Source organism: Chelonus insularis, unplaced genomic scaffold (assembly GCF_013357705.1).
Source record: "Chelonus insularis isolate UGA/USDA-ARS -01 unplaced genomic scaffold, ASM1335770v1 contig_399_pilon, whole genome shotgun sequence".
NCBI classification, from domain to species: Eukaryota; Metazoa; Arthropoda; class Insecta; order Hymenoptera; family Braconidae; genus Chelonus; species Chelonus insularis.
In genome coordinates, this window is record NW_023276554.1 from 1,834,143 (window position 1) to 1,856,822 (window position 22,680).

Genomic DNA, 22,680 nt, shown 5'->3' on the forward strand with positions numbered 1-22,680 from the left:
AACAATTTGTCATCTTAAAGATAAGATTTTATTTATAAAGCAGGATTATTTTGTTATTTTATTTTATTGTGTAAGATTATTTGTTCATTTATGTTTACTTGGAATACCTAATACCATAAATATGAACTGTTATGGAATCTATTATATTAAAAAAAAGAAACCAATTTTCTAGAGTTCCTGAAATCTATAAAACTTGACCTTTATAACAAGATTATTTTTTATTGCTTAAAAATTGTACTAAAGAAATAAAAAAAAGCATTAAAATGAAATTCAGTAAAATAAGCTTACATATTTTTTGCATCTCAGTCGTTAATGTTTCCAATTAACTGGAAAAGTAATAAAATTCTGTCTAATCTAAATAGTCCAAAACAATTATTTAAAAGAGTTAATATTTAGTGTAGTTATAGTTACATATTTTACAACTTTTTTATTGAAACTATGAAATAAGTTAGTTTATTTATATAGATCATTTATGTCTATCATTAGATTATAATTTTTATGCAGAATATACTAATTAACTAATCATCACTGTAAATTTTATATAAAAAAGATAGGTGTGGAGAGTAACATCTCATGATCTAGGACATCCTCGTTAAATAATTAAGACATCTAGTTTAATATGATAGAGTAGATAAATATAAAAATTATTGCAAAAGCTGATTATACATTATTATATATGATTTTATAGTATTACTCATAAAATTACTAATCTTTATTTTATTTCCTTGTATCCAATATTTCCGCAACTAATAAATTGTCATAAAAAATAACATTTATTTATCACTATAGAAGGAAAGAACTCGTTGGTAGAAAGATGGAATAATTTAAGAGCTTACCCATACGAACTTTTTTTCTTATTTTATTGTAAATGAAATGAAATTTCATGATTATCAATGCATACTAGGATGTATTTTTCTAAATTGATCTAACAATGATGATAAAACAGAAATTTATCAATTTTGTGAGCATTACCGACTGATTTGGCTTAATAATTTATGAAAATGACACTCGAAACAATGGCGCTGATGGTAGAGTAATTAAAAATTTGATGATAGATTCTTTCTGTCCTTCACTTCGTTCGAGGTTTAAAATTTCCTTTCGACAATAGCGCCAACTTGGATCTATTTTGTCGCCCTGGAGCGTAGAAAAATCCGCTTTTAACTCGTGCATCGCTAAATATTTGGTCAAAGTAAGAATTGTTATAAATTCTTTATTGTTTTTTCCGTCACCTTGTAATAAATTTTTAGTGTCACTTAAAAAATGTTCAATTTATCTATCAATACAAACATGACATCAGTTTCCCGTTGAGGTTATGAATCAATTTTACCGACAAACTAGCATTTCAAAATAAAGTTTGTTTATTTAATGGATATATTCCAATTATTAAACTAATTTTGATCATTATTAAAATGCTGTCTATTTATTATCAATTCTATTATCTCAATAAAATAGTGAACAATTTGGTGCTTTAGCTGTCATTGATGTGAATCAGATGAGTTAACCTCTATAAACAGTGACAACAATAAGACTGTTTAACAATAGTACTCTAATAAATCTGCAAAACTAATAATTCTTTACTTATATTACTACTTAATCATTTATATTTAACTAATATTCATAACTTACTCCTAAAATGTTATTTAACTAATGATTATAATGTTATCATTTAGATGTTGATGCCCAAGAAGAATCGTGTTGCCATTTATGAATATCTCTTCAAAGAAGGAGTCATGGTGGCTAAAAAGGATTATCATGCCCCAAAACACCCTGAGTTAGATACAATTCCTAACCTCCAAGTTATTAAAGCAATGCAGGTACGTCAAATCATATTTTTTTTTGCTAGAAATGCTTATTAATCTCATTTGTCAGTAGATTATGAATGACTTATTAAGTATATAATATTTTTTTTATTTTTAGTCTCTTAAATCCAGAGGTTACGTCAAGGAACAGTTTGCATGGAGACATTTCTATTGGTACCTCACGAATGAAGGTATTGAGTACCTCAGAGGATACCTCCATTTGCCTCCTGAAATTGTACCTTCCACATTGAAGAGACAACCTAGACCAGAAACAACTCGACCACGACCAGCAGCATCAAAGAGCGAGTCCTCAAGACCCGCAGAAGATCGTGCTGGATACAGACGTGGACCAGGTGGACCTCCAGCTCCTGGTGACAAAAAAGCTGATATTGGACCTGGTACGGGAGATCTTGAATTCCGCGGTGGATTTGGACGTGGCAAAGCTCCGCAATAATTTTGCTTTTACGTTTTTACGATGTAAATTAATAAATAAATAAAATTTACAATATTGGCGCTAAATAAATTCATTATTTATAGTAAACAAATTCAATAGCTTAATAGTATTTTAATGATTCTTAGATCAATACCGTTTTATAATAAAAATATTTAAGTAAATACAATGAAAATTGAAAAAATATACTAGATGTTGAAAATTTTTGTATTTAAAAAACATCTGGAAAATCATTTCCTTTTGATGGTAAGAGAGTTTTTCCTTCCATTCTCTTTTCCATCTACTGTTAAAATCGCTTTGTTTGTCAACGTACTTTAGTCTACGTCAAATGTTTGAATTCGCTGGTCGAATTCTCTTTTTCTACCATGATGATGTTATTCAAATCAATTAAACTATAGTGAGATAATTTATTTATATTCTTTGTTACACTTTTGAATAATATTAATCATGTATAACAAATTTTTTCTACAATTTTTACAATAAAATGTCTACAAGAATATCACAAGTATTTCCTAACCAATTTTCTGTAAGCTTTTTATCTTAAATTCTTATCAATTACTAGATATAATGTACTTTGTTATTACAATTTACCTCATTTTATTTTTTTCTTTCAGAGTACAAGTGTTTTGGAGCTGATAACTTGTGTAAATTATTTTTGGAGTATTGGAGCACAAGTTATAAAGCTGTGTTTACTTTTGACAAAACACTTGCACTTTTTTTAAAATGCAGTCCTTAGGAGATAATACACTTGCAGCATTTTCAAAACTCGATAGCTTTCGAACTGGTGAAACGAGTAATATAAATAAATCTACTAATGCAACCAAAGTTAATGAAGAAGATAGTGATTTAGGAAAATATTTCAAAGACAGTATTGTATCATTCACCAAAAATTCTGATAAGAGTCCCAAGAGAGCTACTCCAAAAAGTCCAAGAACTCCAAAAAAGAGCCCTAGAAAATTAATTCGGAGCAGACCAGCACTTGATATTGTGATAGAATCGAAAAATTCTTTTCGAAATGTTCAGAATGACAAGAATAATTCTAATGATCGGTCAGCGAGTCCAGAACTCACAAGATTTTTACGAAATCCTAGAAGTCCGAGAAAAATATTCTGTGGGGCCAGTAAGGTGAGAATGAAAAAAATTCCAAGTGCTGGAGCTATTTTATCTTCAACTGACAAAAAATCAGACGAAAGTAAATCTTTAAATAAAGCAGAAAATTTAACGGACATTTCTAAACCTTCGACATCAAGATTTTCAAGAACTGTTAGTAATATTGAGCTTCCTCGAACTATTATTGAATCATCATTATCAGTTAATGAGTCATCACTCCGAAATGATCAAAATTTGATTACGGAGCTTTCAGTGGAGATTCCATCAATTATCAATAGTCAAGACAGGGTAAAATTAGCTTATTGGGGCTTGCCTTTAACAATTTTAAGAAAATATGAATCTAGAGGAGTAATTAGTATGTTTCCTTGGCAAGTGGAATGTCTCAGAAACCCAGCAATCATCGAAAAAGGCAAGAACCTCGTCTACTCTGCACCAACATCAGCAGGGAAGACTCTAGTTTCTGAAATTTTAATCATCAAAACTGTCTTAGAGCGTAAGAAAAAGGTGATCTTTGTCTTACCATTCGTTTCTGTAGTTCGAGAGAAGATGTATTACTTCCAAGACCTTTTATCTGAAGCTGGAATAAGAGTTGAAGGCTTCATGGGTGGAGTCCAACCTCCAGGAGGGTTTAATGCAACTGACATGGCCATAGCAACTATTGAAAAAGCAAATTCTTTGATAAATCAGTTAATGGAAGAAGGAGGACTAGAAAACCTTGGGGCTGTAGTTATTGATGAATTACATTTACTAGGAGATTCACATAGAGGTTATTTATTGGAATTATTATTGACAAAATTAAAGTTTATGACTTTAAAAGAGGAACATGTTAATATTCAATTGATAGGAATGTCTGCGACACTACCAAATCTTCATATTCTTGCTAACTGGCTAGATGCTGAGCTTTATAAGACAGATTTTCGACCAGTTCCTTTGAAAGAATTTTGTAAAATAGGTTCCACTATATATGACAATCAATTAAATCAAATCAGAGAGTTGAGCCCTCTGGAAGATTTACCCAATGATTCAGAAAATATTTTACAACTTTGTTTAGAAACTATCTTAGACAGCCATAGTGTTTTAATATTTTGCCCTTCAAAAAATTGGTGTGAAACTCTAGCTAAACAAGTATCCACCGTCTTTTTCAAATTGGGAACTGAAAATAGATCATTGGGACAACGTTTACGTAACGAATTAAGCAAAGATGCAATCATGGAGACTTTGGAGCAACTTAAACGTACTCCAGTAGGTTTAGATAAAATTTTAAGACAAACTGTTTCATTTGGAGTTGCTTTTCATCATGCAGGTTTAACCATGGATGAAAGAGATGTTATTGAAGGTGCATTTAGATCAGGAGCTTTAAGAGTACTTACAGCCACATCAACACTCAGCAGTGGAGTCAACCTTCCAGCAAGAAGAGTCATTATTCGTACTCCAATATTTCATGGTCAAACCATTGATATTCTAACTTACAAGCAGATGATTGGAAGAGCTGGAAGAATGGGTAGAGATACTGCTGGTGAAAGTATTTTGGTATGTAAACCTCATGAAAGAAATGCAGTAATTGCTTTATTAAAATCTGATCTAAAACCAATAGAGTCTTGTTTAGAAGGAGCTAGGCCTTTAGTTCGAGCACTGCTTGAAGCTGTTGCTAGTGAAGTGGCCTATACATTGGAAGATATAGTTGCATACATGAAATGTACTTTATTAAACTTTAGTAACAACTCAAATGTAATCGAAGAAATTACAAATCAAGCTATTACATTTCTAGTGGAAAATGAATTATTACTTTTACAAAAATCTCAGGAAAATATGAATAGATGGGTGGCTACTCAATTAGGCAAAGCCTGTTTAGCTGCCTCAGTACCTCCAGCTGATGGTTTATTTCTCTTCGAAGAACTCCAAAAAGCTAGAAAATGCTTTGTTCTTGACACAGAACTTCATGTTATTTATTTGGTGACTCCATTCAATTCTGCTAGTCAAATTGGTCAAATTGATTGGTATGTTTACTTGGATATATGGAAGAATATTTCCGACAGTGAACAGAGAGTTGGTCATCTTGTAGGAGTAACTGAAGCATTTTTAGCTTCTGCTTTAAAAAGAGATCCAAAACCAGGAAAATCTTTAGATATTCATAAACGTTTTTTTACTGCTTTAGCTCTTCATGATCTTGTTAGAGAAATTCCGTTACACACAGTTTGTCAAAAATATAGCTGTTCTCGTGGTGTTATTCAAAGTCTTCAACAAACAGCTTCTACATTTGCAGGAATGGTAACACAGTTTTGTAAAAAACTTGGATGGAGTTGTATTGAATTACTGGTCTCACAATTTCAAGCGCGATTGCAATTTGGAGTTTGTAGTGAACTTTTAGATCTTTTAAGACTACCTACGCTTAATGGCTTGAGAGCAAGAAGTTTATTTAAATCAGGAATCAAGTCTGTAGCAGAACTTGCCGTTGCTGATGAACTGGACGTTGAAAGGGCTCTATATAAAGCACTTCCATTTGAAAGTGAAAAGGAACAAGATGGAGAACATGAAAATGATGCCGTTAGAAGAAATAAAATGAGAACTGTTTTTGTAACTGGAAAAGATGGACTTACACCTAGAGAAGCTGCAAAAATGTTGGTGAAAGAAGCTAGAAGTTTAGTTCAAAATGAACTGGGATTAAATGAGATGCAGTGGGAAAATAAAAGTAAAAAGAAAGATGAGAGTAATATTGAAGCTTCTCAAGGCTATTGTGGAACTGGTAGCACTATTTCCGGTCTCAGCAAAAGTTTTATTGATAAGAATGAAGAAAGCAAAAATGTAAATGAAACGCGATCCAATGTAAATCAATCTGTTGATCAAACAGACAAGAATCAGCAAAATACTGTAGAAGTGAAGGAAAATGTGAGTGTAAATACAGTTGCAAATCATTGTAAATCGAAAAATACATCTTTATTCAATGAGAAATCTGAATCTGAAGATAATATTTCCGAGGTGATGTCAGGAAATAGTAATCTTTCTGAGCTAGTATCCGGACACAGCAATCTATCAGAGTTAATCTCCGGGCACAGTAATATTTCAGATTTGATATCAATTCATAGCAATGAAAGAGCAGAGGATGAAGGTAATAAAATTTTGGATGTTGCGTTAGATAATCTTACTATAGGATTAGACAGCGATGATGAAATATTTGAATCAGAGCCAGATAATATTATTTTAAAAAAGGAAACTATTCATGCAGAAGCAGAGAAAGTTGATGAAGTAATGGAAATTGACAATGAAGTCTTTGAAGAAGAGCCTAGAGCAGCTTCTGTTATAAATACGAATATTGAAAGTGGACTCTTTAGCACAGAAATAGAAAATGAAGAAATATCATCGATAAATCATCCTACTGTAGTGCCTGAAACTATTCCAGAATCAGAATCAGTTGGAGATGCTCGCAAGAAAGATTCCTTCACTCCAAGTCCTAATATATTTGATGACAGTTTGAATGTTGATTCTCAGGAATTGAATATACTAGAGAAAAATATTGTGGATCTAGACAGTGTTGTGTTTAATGAAACCCATTTCTCTCAAGCATCATCAAGAATGAATAAAAATAGTATGGGAAGTTTAATTACTAGTAGAGTTGAACAAATTCAAAAAGACAGAGTTTTACGTTCAAATAGATCTGGTCAAACTAGGCCTTCTCCAGTAACATCAAACAAATCAATTATTTGGGAAGAAGACACTTGGAGCAAAACAAAACTGACTTCTCCAATTGAAAAGTCCAATCAAAGCGAATTTTCAAAGATGATTGCCGAAAAAGCTATTTTTGAATCTCCAAAACCAGGACCTTCCAATATTGATGGAAAGAAGGGAGAATTTACTCCACCATTACCACGAAGAAAAAGTACTGAATCTAATTCCGTAGAAAAATCACAGGTTAATAAAATTCATAGGTTGTCTCAAAGAAGGTATAGCTCTCCAAGTGCCAATAAATCTCCTATCGCAAGCTTAATTACTTATGATACCTCTAGAAGATTGTCTACTGGTTCAAGCAAATCAGAAGATGATATCATCATTCCTTCTCAAAGTGTAGATATTATCAGAAGAGTGAAGAAAACACGAGCAAGGATGAGAATAGACTCTTTGCGAACCCAACAAACACAAAAAACTGTAGAAAAAAGTGTAATTTCTTCTCAAGCAACAACAAATATTAATATAACTGAAGAACGTACTATTCTTTCATCAGGAGTAGGCGTAAAAAGGCGACTGAGCTCAAGTGATAATCAAAGCAAAAAGAATTCGATTGGTGATGATGGTACTCAGAGTGTTGTATTAAACTCTGATGATGAAAGTATTCCAGCAAAGAGGAGAAATATTTTATCAACTTCGAGAAAACTTTTGTCAAAACCTCCAACAAAAAAGGTACGAATAATTAGAGAACACTATACCCTGAATGAGCTATCTATTGTTAATATATCAGAAAGTGAACACTTTGATGAGTTCAAAGCAGAAATGAATGGGCGAAGAGAGATTTCAATGGCTTTGGCATGTGAAGTATTTTCAGGAGAGATTACTAGTATTGGTACGAGAATTATTGGTGGTCAAACATATCAAATCTTAAGGAAGTTACCACAACTTAAAGGTGGAAGTGCAGTGTATAATGATAAAAAACTCTGTGGAATTGGATTTAGTTGGGGTCAAAAGGTTTATTATCTGCCTTTTGAAAACTCAAAAGAGGCTAACAAAGTTCCTGTCAAAAAAAGAATGGAGTTATTGACTGAAATATTTTCGTCAGCTAGTTTGAAAATTCGGTGTTATAACTGTAAAGAGATTTATAAAATGTTATACAAATGTTGTGGATTAACACCTGTGTGCAAATTTCTTGATTCATCAACGGCCAACTGGATGTTAAATCCAGATTATCAAGATAGAACGTTTGCAAATTTAATCACTGAATTTTTACCAGAAGGTTTTGGTCTTTTACAAAAACTTGGACCGCTTTCTGTTGACGCTGGTCCTGGAATGAATGTCAAAAGTTCAACGTCCAGTGAACTCAGATGCTGTACAGAAACTCTGCTAAGTTGGTATCTTCTAGAATGTCTTGGAAGAAAACTGGGAAAAATGGATCCAGCTTTGTTAACAGCTTTCAAAGAAGTAGAGATGGGCACAATGGCAATATTAGCAAGAATGGAATTATCAGGATTAGGAGTAAATCTAGTTGCTTTACAAGAGCTTGCAGATGTAATTCAACAAGAGTTGACTTCTCTTGAGAACAAAGCTTTCGCATTAGCAGGAAGAAAGTTTAATTTTTCATCACCTAGAAGTGTTGCTGAAGTGCTCAAACTGACTACTGGTAAGAAAATTAGTACTAGTAAGATGGTTCTAGAGAGATGTGATCATCCAATAGCTAAATTAGTCCTGAGTTGGAGAAAGTTAAGTACAACGTTCACTAAAGTTGTTTGTCCTCTATTAAGTGCTTGTGAAAGAAGTTCTAGGATCCATGGAAACTGTTTTACTAATACTGTTACTGGAAGAGTATCTATGTATGATCCGAACTTGCAAAATATTCCTCGAGACTTTGAAGTAGCGGATAATAGTTTTACTATCAGCATCCGTATGGCATTTGTTCCTGCTCCAAGAAATGTTTTATTATCCGCAGACTATTGTCAGTTAGAGTTAAGAATTTTAGCTCATTATTCTAAAGAACCAACACTCATGAGTATTTTAAAAAAACCTGGGGATGTATTCAAAAATATTGCAGCTCAATGGCATAATACATCAGAGTCTCAAGTCGATGATAAGATGAGACAACGAGCTAAACAGTTGATCTACGCAATGATCTACGGAATGGGTGTAAAAACATTAGCAGAAACCCTGCAAGTTGAGGAATCAGAAGCTCGAGATTTCCAAGACACATTCATGGGAGCTTACCCTGGATTGAAAAAATGGATCAATGAAACACTTGAAAGAGCTCGAAAGAAAGGCTTTGTGAGAACATTGATGAGACGTCGAAGAATGCTACCAGCATTGAATAGTGAAGCTGCTGGAGAAAAAGGTCAAGCCGAAAGACAAGCAATTAACACAAAGATCCAAGGATCTGCTGCTGACATAGCTAAAAAAGCTATGATTCTTGTAGATGAAAAAATAAGAGCAGCATTCGAAGGTATGCCAATGGTCTTACCAGATGAACCATTGAAGAGAAAATTGAGACGTAGTCAAGATTTTTTACCTCGAGGAGCTTACTTAGTCCTTCAACTTCATGATGAACTTCTTTATGAGGTTAATGCAACAGATTTAAACTTAGTAGCAAGAATTGTCAAGGAATCAATGGAGCAGGCTCATCCTTTATCAGTTCCTTTGCCTGTTAAGATTAAATCTGGCCCTGCTTGGGGTGACCTCACTGAATATAATTTTAATCAAGATGATGTTTAATCAATTTTTTTTAATCATTTTGATTCGTGCTTTATTTTAATATTAATTATATTTTTTTTTCGCTATTGCGACTTTCAATTCGAAATAATCAATTGTAATCAATTTATTTATTTATCACTGCAATACTTTATTTATTTATACAATGCAATTGACGCCAGCAATCATGGGAAGCATTAGATAAAAATTACTCAATCAATTTTTCTTATAAATATATTATTTTATTTTAATCATATTTATTACAAAAACTGAATACAACTAATGAAATTGATTTTTTATTAATTTATATGAAAATGTAAAAATATACAATGTTATTGTAAAAAATGAAAATTATGAGTGGTAAACATTAGAAAATAAAAAAAAATATTCTTATAAATACGCCTTTTAATTTATAAAAGTATACATACATCCTAAATAAATATTCAATGAAAACCTAATTCATACAATAATCATTCATAAAATAATGTTATATAGAGTCATTTGGTGGTGCCAGGGATTGATGAAGTTTTGTAACTGCGGTTTGAACTATTTGTTGAAAGGTTTCATCTTCTTTACAAATTACTTCGAGACTCATCAAATCAATATGAGCTTTTTTAGTATCTACAGTAACATATAATTTTTCACCTTTAAAAATCTTCGGCACTGAGTCTTCTCCAAACATTTCCTGAAGCATTTCAATCAAGCATTCCTTGAAATGCATTCTGTCCATTTTTGTTGGTGCGGATAAAGTTTTTGGAGGAGTTTCCATCATTTCTGCTTGCAATAAAGCAGTAAGTACAGAATCAGCATACATATCATTAACGGGAGTTGCTATCCATTCCATTGTAACAATTTTGCCGTCAACAGTCACATCTATGCTTTTAAAGACACGCATTTTTTTGTCGTCAATAAGGTCTAGATTTCCAGCAATCTGTGTCAGGAGGTGTCGTAGAACTGGAAGAGATCCACTAAAGTAAATGCTTTGTCGTTGAACAACTTGACTCATATTCATATCAGTATATTTGGGCAGATCTGATGGTGCCAGCATATGATAATTAAAGTTTCGTTTCACTAGAACTCCTGATAAAATTTGTCCTGGTTTTGGAGTTTCCATTGCAAGTGTTCCCATAACTTTAGCTGTCTTTTCTCCTCTAAAATAAAGTTCCACAGCAAAGGTATTTCTAGGATTATGAATTTCCATCATTGTATTTGGATCATCTTCATACTCTCGTTGAAGCGCAGCTTTTAGACGACCCATTTCATTTTGTTCTCCATGGACTAGTACCACATGAGGTGGTTTCAGAATTCGAATAAATTCAGACGTCTGTTGATAATCAGTATGTGCAGAGAAAGAAATATAGTCAACAGTCATTTTTAATGGTAACTTTTGACCACTCATTGTTGTAATTTCTTCAGGTTCAGATAAAATTGATTTAGCTAATGTCCCTTCAACACAATAACCAGCAATTATCACTCCGTTCTTTGAATCCGTACACCAAGATTCAAAAAGTTCTCTCGATAGACCACTTTGCATCATACCAGGTGATGCCATCACTACACATGGTCCAATATCATCAAAATGATCAATTCCTTTGAGATTTGAAATATGTTTGAAGACGAATGGATTATTTATAGCAATTTGCCGACGAATTTTGTCATTCATTGCATTAACATAAGTTTGATAGACTGCCATACATTTCTTTGCTAACGAAGATGCATAGTAGATTGGAATTTCATGAAGCTCTGGGTGCTGACTCCAATATTCATCAAGAATTAAAAGTAGCTCTTGAGCTCTACCAAGAGCAAATACTGGAATTAAACATCTACCTCCTCGATTTACAATTTCATGAACTAAATTTGTAAATCTTCCTTCTCTATCTTCTCTTTTTTCATGGATGTGAGTTCCATAAGTTGACTCTGTGATCAATACATCAGGATGGACATTCGGAATTTCAGCTGCCATTAAATGCCGGTCCTCTTGTCTACTAAAGTCTCCAGTATATAAAATTTTTACTCCTGCTATTTCTATCATAAACATTGCAGCTCCTAATACATGACCTGCATTATAAGCCCAAAACTTGATTCCAAATACATCTTTTTCTTCATGGAAATTGATGGTTTCAATTTTATCCATACTAGCTTCAAGATCAGACTCAGTGTAAAGCATTTGTTCTGTTGCAATATTACTTACTTTAATGTAATCTGATAACAACCAACGATAAATAGCTTTTGTTGCATGAGTCATAAAACAACGACCTTTAAAGCTTGTCTTCTGTAGAAACCAAGGTAAAGCTCCACAATGATCCAAATGAAAATGAGATATTAATAATAAATCAATCTCATCTGCTTCAACTAAATCAACAAATGGTAAAGCATCCATGCCTGACAATCCTGGATGAATACCACAATCAAGCATGATTTTTTTCCCTTTGAACTCCAACATTATACAGGACCTTCCAACCTCTTGTCCCGCTCCTAGAGGCTTAATCGACAATAAGTCACTTTCCTCTGCCGGCACTTGATTATCCATGGCTTTTCGTTTTACAGACATTTTGACTTATCTGAAATAATATCAATACGTTAAGATTAAATAAAATTACGATCGTTTATAATTTAAAAATTATTTATCAACAATATTTTATAATATACATAAAAGTAAAAAGAATATTTACATTTCAACAATCGAAAAAGTGAGGTTAACTTTTTGTCTGAATGTATTTTTCAGTTACTTCAAACCATTGTTGGTTTGAAATATAATGAAAATAATACTTGGAAATAGGAATACTGTTTTTATACGAATATAAATGGTGAAAAATTTCCTTTAATATATATTAATTATATATTACAGCAAAAATTTGTAACACAACAAAACGTAAGTAAACAGTACAGTATACTGGTATACCGGTATATATAATAAATGCTGTTTAATTTTGTATAGGTTATACATGCGATTACAAGCTTAAACTTGCTCGAATAGTTACATAGATGGCGCACTAAGCGTGGTAGTGGAATTTTTAGTACATGAACGATTTTCTTAGAAAATAAAGCATTTTATTATTTTTTTTAATGATGGCATGGCTTTTCTGAATTATATTTGAAAGGTCAAAGATGGAGGGAGGAGATACATAATGTTTTAGATGCTGAGTATTTTTTCAAAATTAAAACAATCTTAGGTCGTTCAATACCTTATCAGTCAATTGATAAAAAAGTGCCCAAATTCCCTTAAAGATGGCTTATCTTGTTGTCCGTTTATATTTAAATAATCATAAGATCAAATAAAATTCCGTACCAAATAAATAAATAACAAACTACCGAATAAAATAAATAAATGATAGTCAAATATTATGTGATATAATAAAGTGGAAATAAAAATAGAATAAAATTAAGCTTTGTAAATAATATTTCATTGTTAACAGTTATCTTTAATGTAAACAAATCGGTGGTATACAGTACGACGTAAAAACGATGATACATTAGTACAAATTATATGAAAGACGGCAGTTAAAAAAGAAAAAGGGTATGAAAGTTTTATAAGAAATAAGAGAAAACATAATTTTTAAAAAGTACCTCAATACATAACGTTTATTAAGGTGTACACATGTTGATTTAATATTTTTTTTTTAATTATAATTACCCTACATTTATTTTCACAAGAGTATGAATAAGATTTCATACGATGTGTTTGCCGATTGAAACTTTGTTTTGTTTCATTGACCCTATTATAAAATAGCATCGATATACATATTTACAATATATATGTACAATTGCTTCAATTCACTCTATATGAATAGACATTATCAACTTTAATTGTTGACGCTTCATTTGTCAATTAGTTACATTTTCAACTAAACAAATTGCACGTACGGACATCGATGTTGGTTTCTTTAATTTTTATTTTTTTAAATCGTTATTATTAATCAATATCATTATTTTTATCATTATTATTAATTATTTCTTTTACGAATTGACGAGCAATTTATTTATTTTATTATTCTATTAATTTTTTATCATACGATAGCTTAAAGATACATTCGATACTAAATATTTCAAATAGTTGTACCTCTCCCTTTGTATACTGCTCCCTCAGCACGTATAAAATTTTCCACCATTCTTACATCATTTATGACCAATCAACATTTATCACACTAACAATAGTCCGATAATTATGTATAATTATTATTTTTTTTTTGTTTCATTATTGTTTTGGTACAGCTCTGAAGTAAATTTGCGTCTAACTAGCTAAGGGAAATACGAACGAGTTGTCTTGGACTCTTACAATCGTATCCAAAACTTAAGTCATTCATATTTATTTTCATAATATTATTAATGATTATTTATTTATTTATTAAAATACTTAGTTAATGAAATTAAAATTCGAAATATAATGTAATAGATGACGAATTCGCATTTGTGATTATTAATAATCCCATTAAATTACTTTTCTCACAGAGAGCAGCACGAAAAACCAACATCGATCAGTCTTAGTATTGGAATTACTAACGAAAATCACTTTATGCATTGCAAAATATATAAATATAGAAGAATAACAACTGAAATATTATCATTATCGTCACGACTTTAAGTAGTCGTTTTAATTGTGATATCCCTCTTTTAGTTATAACTATTAATGAGCTTACATAGTGATTCTCTGTTAAAAACACGCTTAATTTGGCCGGTCACATTATCTTTAATACCAATGTATTATTGTAGTATTATTCACATGTTTTCAATTTGTAAAACAGTAAAAAAAATTCACTTACGACTGACACGTAAATAATTTTAATAATATTTTATATATCTTATTTTTCTCTTAATAATTATTAATATGATAATTAATTACTTTTATGCATTAATTTATTATTTATTAATTGGCAAATCATTTTTATTATTTTCTTTAATTATTATTGTTTCATATAGTCCCTGTTTATTTGTTTCAATTATTAATTATCTATTCAATTTCCCAGAGACAAATATACAAAGATACTTTTTTTCATTACTCCTATTCTATCTTTTTTTTTTTTTTTCGTTCCTTGCTTTGTTCTTTATTTCATGAAATTGCCATAATTCCAATTGGTGTTATTTTTATGTCTAATATTTTTATTAGTAGTCAATATCTTAAGTAAGTAGAAGGTTTTGAGTTATTAAATTTATAAACCACAATTCCTAGACCACAAACATATTTAATAAAGTTAACGACGTAATATCTATATTTATTTAACGTCAAACTGATTTGATCACACGTGACTTTCACGAGTATTAATTAATAAAGGAATCAACAAAATTGTAACTAAGAAAACAACTCGAATCGATAAACAAGTCTTAAAACAAAAAAAAATTTCTTTTTTAATAATACTACAAACTATTAAAACAGATAGTACGTTTAAAATTTATTAACCATTAAGAACACAATCTTGAAACATTTCGGCACAATCACCATCACTCTTATCATTTAATTTAAAAATTGCTTCACTGCATTTTCGAGTTTTCATTGTATCCATTTATACTTTGGATTGATTAAAGTTTATTATGCACACTGGTATAGATTAAAACTAAAAAAGAAAAATTAATTAATTCATGCTTAATTTTCCGTATTTATAGGTTCACGTGCATGATGAATTCTCACATGTTTATTATGATTAGACTTAGTACTGCTTGCTTTGCCACATATGTGACACGTGTACGGTCTAGCACCACTATGAACACGTAGGTGCTCTTTGAGATAATACGATCGGTGAAAAGTCTTGTTGCATACATCACAAGTATATTGTTTATTTTCTTCATGTTCTTTAACGTGTCTCAAACAATTGTATTTTCTGATAAACTGAGCGCCGCAATAGTTACACGTATACGGTCTAACGTTTCTATGTGAGTTCATGTGAGCCGTATAATCGCTGTGCCGATAGAATGCTGCGCTACACTGATTGCACTTAAAGGGTTTGGTGCTGCGTGCTGCATGAGTCCATTTATGCAGTTGTAAGTTCCACTTGGTACTGAACGCTTTTGAGCACACCTGACACTCATACGGACGCTCACCATTATGTACACGCATGTGAACTGAAAGAGATGAGCGTAAATAGATACATTTACAGATCGGACATTCAACATTCTCATTCTCACGTTGAGCATCGGGTACAAATCGACGATTGTGAGCACGTCTCATATGCCGCGTCAAGCTGGCCATATGAATAAATCTTTCGTTACAATAGGTACAGGCCTTTGGTTTTTCATCGTGAGTTTCTTTGTGCCAGGCAAGCTTCTTCTTTGTATGGAACACTTCACCACAATGACAAATATAATCCTTAAGTTTTCGTTTGATATTTAAATGATGACGATTTTTATGTTGAGTTAAATTTGAGTATCTTCGGAATGTCTCATTACAGAGGTTACACTTAACTGGTGCATTACCCGTATGTCCATTCATATGTTCATCTAACTTTTGTTTAGTAAGAAATGCTTTGTCACAAACGGTACATGGAAATGGTTTGATGCCAAGATGTCGTTTCATATGTAGTTTAAAGTTTTGCTTACGATAGAAATATTTTCCACATTGTGAACATTCCAGTGGATGAATCTTCAGATGAGCATTAAAAAGGACAACTGAAGGGAATTCTTCATTACATATTTGACACTTAGAAATTTCATGAAGACGTCGAGCAACTTCAGTTCCATGAACACGTCTATTGTGAACTTGGAGACTTCGCTCGGAGCTAAAACGCTGCGAGCACATTGCACAAGGTACATCTAAGCCTTGTGTTAATGCTAAACTATCAGCTTTTTCATCAGTTTCAGTTTTTCCAATATCACCAGATTGTTGAGGAGGTTGCATTTGATGCAGCAACGGCTGTTGCTGTTGATAGGCCTGTGTTACATGAATGCCCGGAACGAAAATTTCTTCGAATGGATTCATACGTCCATCGAGAAGTTTAATATCTTTCGTTTCACCTTGCTCAGCAATTCCACTATTACTACTGTTATTGCTTGGACCTGCATTTTTATGTATAGTCGTAAGATGAACACGTCGTTCCTTTGGACAATCAAAAACTTCCGTGCATTGCGAGCACTTAAATGTACGCTGCTTAGTCGGTGTTTTTCTGTCTCGGTCAAGAAACAAACTTGAAGTAAAGTGAGTTGCAAGTGAGCGACTATCCAGTAATGGTACACCGGCTTCATTATCAGATCCTTCAGACTCTTCCCAACTCTCTCTGGCCATCAAATCATAGGACGTTGACATCCGGGAAGACTCCTGGCCAACATAAAGCTGTTGAAAAAGGAAGAAAATGTTAATTATTTTTATCATTATCAAATAATTATAAACCGGTTGATTGCTCACCTGCCAAGCAGAATGTTCCGTGCAGCCGTTGCTTTCTTGCTCTGACAGTTCACCCCTTGGAGGCATTGTTTCATCCGCCCGCATATTGACGCTTTTCACTTCTTCATCAATACCTGTACCTCCTTCGCTACTTGCCATCGATTGTTGACTCGTGGCACTGATGGCTTTTTGTGATGATTCACTTATGAATGTGCTAGGAACTAAAATTTGAAGTCCATCAAACTCAAATACATTTATAGGACCCGAATGAGCATCTTCATTAATATTTAATAATTCTGCTGTTGGAATATGACTTATTGGTTTATTTGTCGATTGGAAACTCTTTGATTCAACACTAGTTGTAGGAGTAGTTGCTTCTCCTCCAAGTTCTGGAGGATTGTTCGACGTTGTTTTGCCATTTGACATAGAATACGTTTCATGTACTAGAGACTGTTGTTGAGAATGAATTGTCGGAAATGAGCTGACATGTTCTGTGATCACTGACTGATGGTAAATTCCATTGGTATTACTTTGAGGCTTTCTATCATCATCGATTATTCCCTCAGATGTTTCGTGATGTGATCTCATACTTTGATCAACTTGAGAACAGTCAATAGGTTCTTTTTTCTCACTTCTAACAGAATCATTACTTTCTTCATCATGACTATCAACATCTGCATTACCAAATGAATGTATCGATGCTGGAGAATTGGGTTTACTAATATTTGTACGTGCTCGAAGACCAGAAATACCACTCAATGTTGATAAAGGTGTGTGAGACCGTATATTTGCTGCATCTTCATCTTTTTTAATAAAAGGCGTATGACTGGTTATTTCATCTATTTCCATATCTTCTTCATCAAAATTATCAGCCATAACTTTTTCTTCATCCTCATCGTCATCTTCCTCCTCTTCATCGTCGTCGTCTTCTTCATCATCATCATCGACATCAAGGTGAAGTGATCTTAATTCAAAACCTCCTGGATATAAAGTAAGATTATCTGTTGAGCCATACTCAGACTTTGTCAAGTAAGAACGTTGATTCTTTTTGGTAACAGCTGGAGACGCAGGCGCTGATAAACTATGTTTATACCGATATGCATAGTCAAACTCGCACTCGTCAATAATACTCATGTCTACTACACACTTTTCCGTTTCTACGCAAGCTTCAGGACCATTGATATCTACATAGTTTTTGTCCGTTTCTGTTTCTTTATTGTTATGATGTTTTTCGTCTTTGATTGAATTTGTAGACGTTTGTCTACATTCTTCTGTCTCAGTGTTATCTGCCGTGTCCATTGGTACCTCAGTAGTTCCAACAAGACCTGCCTCCATCATTGTTTTCAGAAGATGTTCTAGATGCTCTACGTCATTAGGTTGAGGTGTTTCTGTAGATATTATTATTGGATTTGCTCGTGTTCCTTTAGCATTTTCCGATTGTGTTGTTTCTAAAATAGTAACTTCATTTTCAGATTTTTCATTTTTCAAAACATCTAATGATTGTTTATTATCACTACTTCCGTTAGAATTCTGATTGTATGTTGGTGAAAATTTTTGTGAATTTGACTGACAAAATTGTTCTTCTTTACAACGATCACTAGTATTTTCAACTTCAGATTCATCTATATCTTGAGTGATGACTTCAGATTTTTCTTCTTCTTCAATTATTTGTTCACAAGTCATTGATTCAGTATCATTTCTTACTATTTCAGAATCTATCCGTCTTGGTGATGTACTTTGTGTTTGCTGATCACGATGATCCATTTGTCTAGAAGAATTATCATCTTCTTCATGACGTATCTGTAATGTATCTGTGGATTGAATAGGACTTGCTGGAGAATCAATATCAGGAAGGATTCTCTCTGGATCTGGCGCTGTAAGAAGTTCAGTAATTATTTGTTTAGGTTCATTACTGTTAGCAGGGATTATAACACTCCTAGTAGTGGCTTCAGCACTGGCAACAGTAACAACAGGTCGAATCCGAGCTGCTGGAAGTGGTGAAACTTGTGAAATCATCTGCACAGTTGGTACCTGTTGCTGTTGGTACATACTGTACGGATTGTAGAGCATCTGCATCATCTGATTAGCTTGAGGTGGCGCCATCGCATATTGAGGAATCATCATTGTTCCATTGTTGACGAATTGTTGATAATTAAAAGAGGCAAACTGTGGTGGCATCATGGCATTTAAGGGTGGACATTCAAAGACAGGTCCAATGGGATACGGGGCCTGAGCAGAAATGTGAGCTGTTGCAGCAGCTGAAGAGCCTTGGGCATTGACCTGCTGCGGCGGTGACGGCTGAAGAGTCTGTGGTACCTGTGGCACTTGTGATTGAGGTATCTGAAGTGACGAGCCCGCGGATCCACTAGCTTTAATCAGTGCCTCAATAACTTGTTCTTTTGGATGAGTATCCAAGTGCCTCTGAAGACTAATACCTTCCCTGAGATAAAGTGTACATACAGGGCATGCGACTGCCCCTCCAGAATCCGTTGTAATACCGAGATCCATGGTTGTTGTTTTTTTTTTCCACTCACTTTCTCAATCTGATGACCGTTGCCTGGAGTTGAGACACGCTTGCTCAACACAATAGGAGAGAGATGTCGTTGGCGTAAATGTCCTCGAAGACGAGTCTCGTTCAACCAGTCGATGCTTGTCCTTCCTCAACCTCTCTCTCTTACACTTTCCTTCCGTATCTGTCTTTCTCACTCTCCTTCTTTCCTCCTTGTTTGGTCTCTCTCACCAGCCGTGTGATATTCTTTCTTTTTACTTGACTATATTTCTCTTTCTCCTGGTTTCACTGGTTTATTTCCCAGCGTATTCCTCAGGCGCGCGTAGCATTTTTTGTCTTCGGGCCCTATCAGGCCTTCGCGCACGGCCTTACACGGCTTGAGCGATAGAGCCTCGACACGGCAGGCTGTGCCCCAAAAATATCGACGTCCATGGCCGCCTCCTTCTCTTCACTCTGCCACGGGCTGAATGGTAATGCAACGGAGTGAGACCAGGCACACACGACACGGGCACACACTGGCTCCGTTCTCGCGGGGGCCACAAATCGATATCCTGTTAAATCGCCAGCCTCCCCTGTGCCACTGGTGGGCTTTATTAAATTATACCTGTGTTCACGTCGTGCCAACCCAACCGTCCGTTCCACTCTCTACGTTCATTCCTGCAATCAAATTAAACTTAAATTCTACACTTTAAATGTACTTATCACTGAATACCACACAATACTTCACTAACGTCACTTACAATTTATCAAAATCGACATGTTTTTTGTTCATTTGCAGGCCCCGAAAACACAACAGATAACACGACAATCCAGGCAAATACTCCAGCTGGGAATAAGAGCAACAAAAGAACACCGATCCCAGCGCCACTTCACTCCTATCGACAGTTACGCGAGATAATCACTACCATTCAAGGAGGGGCATGCGATACTAGCGCCACTTTTTTCAATTTATTATTCCACTTTTTTTTTATTATTTTCTTTTTCTGACATTCCAATAAGTATAAAAAATCAGTAAAAAAATATTTTTTAGCCCATTTTCCATTTGAATAATTTAACTTTAATAATATAAATCATTATTTCCGTTATAAAAATTTTTAAAAATATTTTAATAATTCATTTACTTATTGTCGTCCTATTTCCTAACTAATTATATCTCGTCTAGCGTTGGTAGATAAACCACGGCTTTCGTAAGTTCAGTGCATTATCATTGGCTGATACTTTTTGCTTGATTGCGCTTGGTTTGTGATGTTGATTGTTCTTATATCTTCATCACATGCTTGCGTTCTCTCTTGTCGTATAACCTTGTCACAGCGGTAGTTGTCGTGTCAACTTTTGTCGAATCACTTTTATTGATTTGTACTTTTTTATTATAAAATACAAATATACACATTATTATGGGTAAAAATCGTAATCAGCTTAGCTGGACAGGTATGTATAAAATATTACTCATATTATTTTCTTTAATGTTTGTTTAAGTTATATTGGTAAAAATAAATGTTTAATTAAATACACAATTTATTCACAGAGGCTCGGGACTTATTGAGGACATGGAGAGAAAACTCCGAACGGAAAAGCCGAGAAATAGTCGAATTATGGGAAATGGTTTTGATGGACAAAATGGAACAACTTGGCAACGAAAGTTAGTAAATATTTTTTTATTATATTTAATTACTTGAGTGTATGTTATTTATTATATATTTTCTAGAATACCTGGTACTAGAACAAGTTTGTGTTGCTGCATTGGATAGCTACAGGTTACCTTTAGCAGAATACTGCATTAAACTTTTAATGAGAGAATTTCCTGGTAGCTTGAGAGTACATAAATACCATGCAATGCATTTGGAAGCATTAGAAATGTAATTCTTATTCAAATTTTCATTAATATCTCCGCTTTGATATTATCGGCTTATCTGTAATATTGTTTTAGGTATGAAGAGGCTTTAGATGTACTAGATTCAATTGTAAGGCGAGATGAGACTAATGCTGCACCAAGAAAACGTAAAGTAGCAATTTTGAAAGCTCGAGGCAGAGCTGCAGATGCTATAAAAGAACTTACTGAATATCTTAAAGTGTCAGTATAATTCTATACAATTTTCTATCAACTCTTACAATATACTAATTATTCCCAGAATCATACTTCCATAAAGTTTATAGGATGTGAAAGTGTGAAACTGTGTTGATAAATTGATTATTCGCTATTTATATTCGAATAAGATATTAGTTTCACAATTGATCAATAAGCAGCTATCAAATTATGAATAATTAATTTCCTTACAGGTTCATGAGTGATCAAGAAGCATGGCACGAGCTTTGTGATTTGTATTTGAAAGAACAAGAATACAGTAAAGCTGCATTTTGTATGGAAGAACTTATTCTCCACAATCCACATAATCATCTGATTCATCAGAGATATGCAGAAATAAAATATTCTCAAGGAGGCTTAGAAAACATTGAAATTGCAAAGACATATTTCAGCCAAGCTGTTAAATTGAATCCAAATAATATCAGAGCTTTGTATGGTTTACTATTGGTAAGTAAAGAATTTTTATATTATATTGAGATTTATGAACATTTTTTTCATAATAAAATTATACAGACGGCGAATCAAATTGCAACGTCATCTAAAAGTCCACCATCCAAGAAAAAAGAAGCAATAAAATTAAGTGAATATGCAGCAAGTCAAATTGACAAACAATACAAATCCAAAGTAACTGATGAGAGTAGCATTAAAAATTTAGAAGGATTACTAAGTCAATTACAACTTGAAGCCTAAGGTACGCGTATTAGTCTAATTACCTACAATTTTACAAAGTTCATCTAGCTAGTAATTTGTATATTTGTTTAAATAATGTATAATATATGATTGAATATCGTGTGTAAGTGCAACATTTATAGTGCACGATAATCCTTAAAATGAATTTGATGAGGAATGCTGAAAAATCTAATGTTAATATTATTACAACAAAAATAATTTAATCAATTGTTTTTTCTAAACAATTTTATGATTCATCTTATCACATTCCTCAAATTTTTTACTCTAAAATTTCATAAGCTGCCGATTTTTGCAATATCTTATTTATATAAAAATACACTACTTATCTTTAATTGTATGTCATATTCTCTA

The 22,680-nt window shown here is 33.1% G+C and overlaps 4 protein-coding genes across 5 annotated transcripts; 3 read left to right on the forward strand and 1 right to left on the reverse strand.

Annotated features, from left to right (window-relative positions):
- Positions 1-1,049: 1,049 nt before the first annotated feature.
- On the forward strand, positions 1,050-2,318 carry RpS10b (Ribosomal protein S10b). The gene is made up of 3 exons (XM_035085406.1): positions 1,050-1,189; positions 1,671-1,814; positions 1,918-2,318. The coding sequence occupies exons 2-3, from the start codon at positions 1,671-1,673 to the stop codon at positions 2,251-2,253; spliced, it is 480 nt and encodes a 159-aa protein (XP_034941297.1). The 5' UTR covers positions 1,050-1,189; the 3' UTR covers positions 2,254-2,318.
- A 216-nt stretch (positions 2,319-2,534) lies between these two features.
- DNApol-theta (DNA polymerase theta) lies at positions 2,535-10,036 on the forward strand. The gene is made up of 2 exons (XM_035085175.1): positions 2,535-2,776; positions 2,865-10,036. Exon 2 carries the CDS (start codon positions 2,974-2,976, stop codon positions 9,760-9,762), a length of 6,789 nt encoding a protein of 2,262 aa, XP_034941066.1. The 5' UTR covers positions 2,535-2,776; positions 2,865-2,973; the 3' UTR covers positions 9,763-10,036.
- Positions 10,037-10,105: 69 nt separating this feature from the next.
- On the reverse strand, positions 10,106-20,517 carry Cpsf73 (cleavage and polyadenylation specificity factor 73). Of its 2 annotated transcripts, XM_035085222.1 has the most exons (4): positions 20,297-20,517; positions 17,069-20,213; positions 16,366-16,996; positions 10,106-12,294 (listed from the first exon to the last, which is right to left on the reverse strand). In XM_035085222.1, the coding sequence occupies exons 2-4, from the start codon at positions 19,553-19,555 to the stop codon at positions 10,226-10,228; spliced, it is 5,187 nt and encodes a 1,728-aa protein (XP_034941113.1). In that variant the 5' UTR covers positions 19,556-20,213; positions 20,297-20,517; the 3' UTR covers positions 10,106-10,225. The 2 variants fall into 2 exon arrangements, with proteins under 2 accessions (XP_034941113.1, XP_034941112.1); XM_035085221.1 differs by lacking the exons at positions 16,366-16,996; positions 17,069-20,213; positions 20,297-20,517 and adding an exon at positions 12,411-12,614 and having other exon boundaries at positions 10,106-12,299.
- A 199-nt stretch (positions 20,518-20,716) lies between these two features.
- LOC118068067 (ER membrane protein complex subunit 2-like) lies at positions 20,717-22,637 on the forward strand. Its single transcript, XM_035085224.1, has 6 exons — positions 20,717-20,984; positions 21,082-21,195; positions 21,262-21,412; positions 21,484-21,627; positions 21,834-22,086; positions 22,153-22,637. The coding sequence occupies exons 1-6, from the start codon at positions 20,951-20,953 to the stop codon at positions 22,327-22,329; spliced, it is 873 nt and encodes a 290-aa protein (XP_034941115.1). The 5' UTR covers positions 20,717-20,950; the 3' UTR covers positions 22,330-22,637.
- The last annotated feature ends 43 nt before the right edge of the window (positions 22,638-22,680 follow it).

Excerpts from the sequence above, each read along its gene's own strand:
- RpS10b (XM_035085406.1), top strand. The coding sequence starts at position 1,671 with ATGTTGATGCCCAAGAAGAATCGTGTTGCCATTTATGAATATCTCTTC. Across the intron at positions 1,815-1,917 it reads AAGTTATTAAAGCAATGCAG|TCTCTTAAATCCAGAGGTTA; the intron begins GTACGTCAAATC and ends TTTTATTTTTAG.
- DNApol-theta (XM_035085175.1), top strand. The coding sequence starts at position 2,974 with ATGCAGTCCTTAGGAGATAATACACTTGCAGCATTTTCAAAACTCGAT.
- Cpsf73 (XM_035085222.1), bottom strand. The coding sequence starts at position 19,555 with ATGGATCTCGGTATTACAACGGATTCTGGAGGGGCAGTCGCATGCCCT. Across the intron at positions 16,997-17,068 it reads CGGAACATTCTGCTTGGCAG|CTTTATGTTGGCCAGGAGTC; the intron begins GTGAGCAATCAA and ends CTTTTTCAACAG. Across the intron at positions 12,295-16,365 it reads TCTTCATGAAATTTCTAAGT|TCAAAATGTCTGTAAAACGA; the intron begins GTCAAATATGTA and ends ATTTCAGATAAG.
- LOC118068067 (XM_035085224.1), top strand. The coding sequence starts at position 20,951 with ATGGGTAAAAATCGTAATCAGCTTAGCTGGACAG. Across the intron at positions 20,985-21,081 it reads TAATCAGCTTAGCTGGACAG|AGGCTCGGGACTTATTGAGG; the intron begins GTATGTATAAAA and ends ATTTATTCACAG. Across the intron at positions 21,196-21,261 it reads GGAACAACTTGGCAACGAAA|AATACCTGGTACTAGAACAA; the intron begins GTTAGTAAATAT and ends TATATTTTCTAG.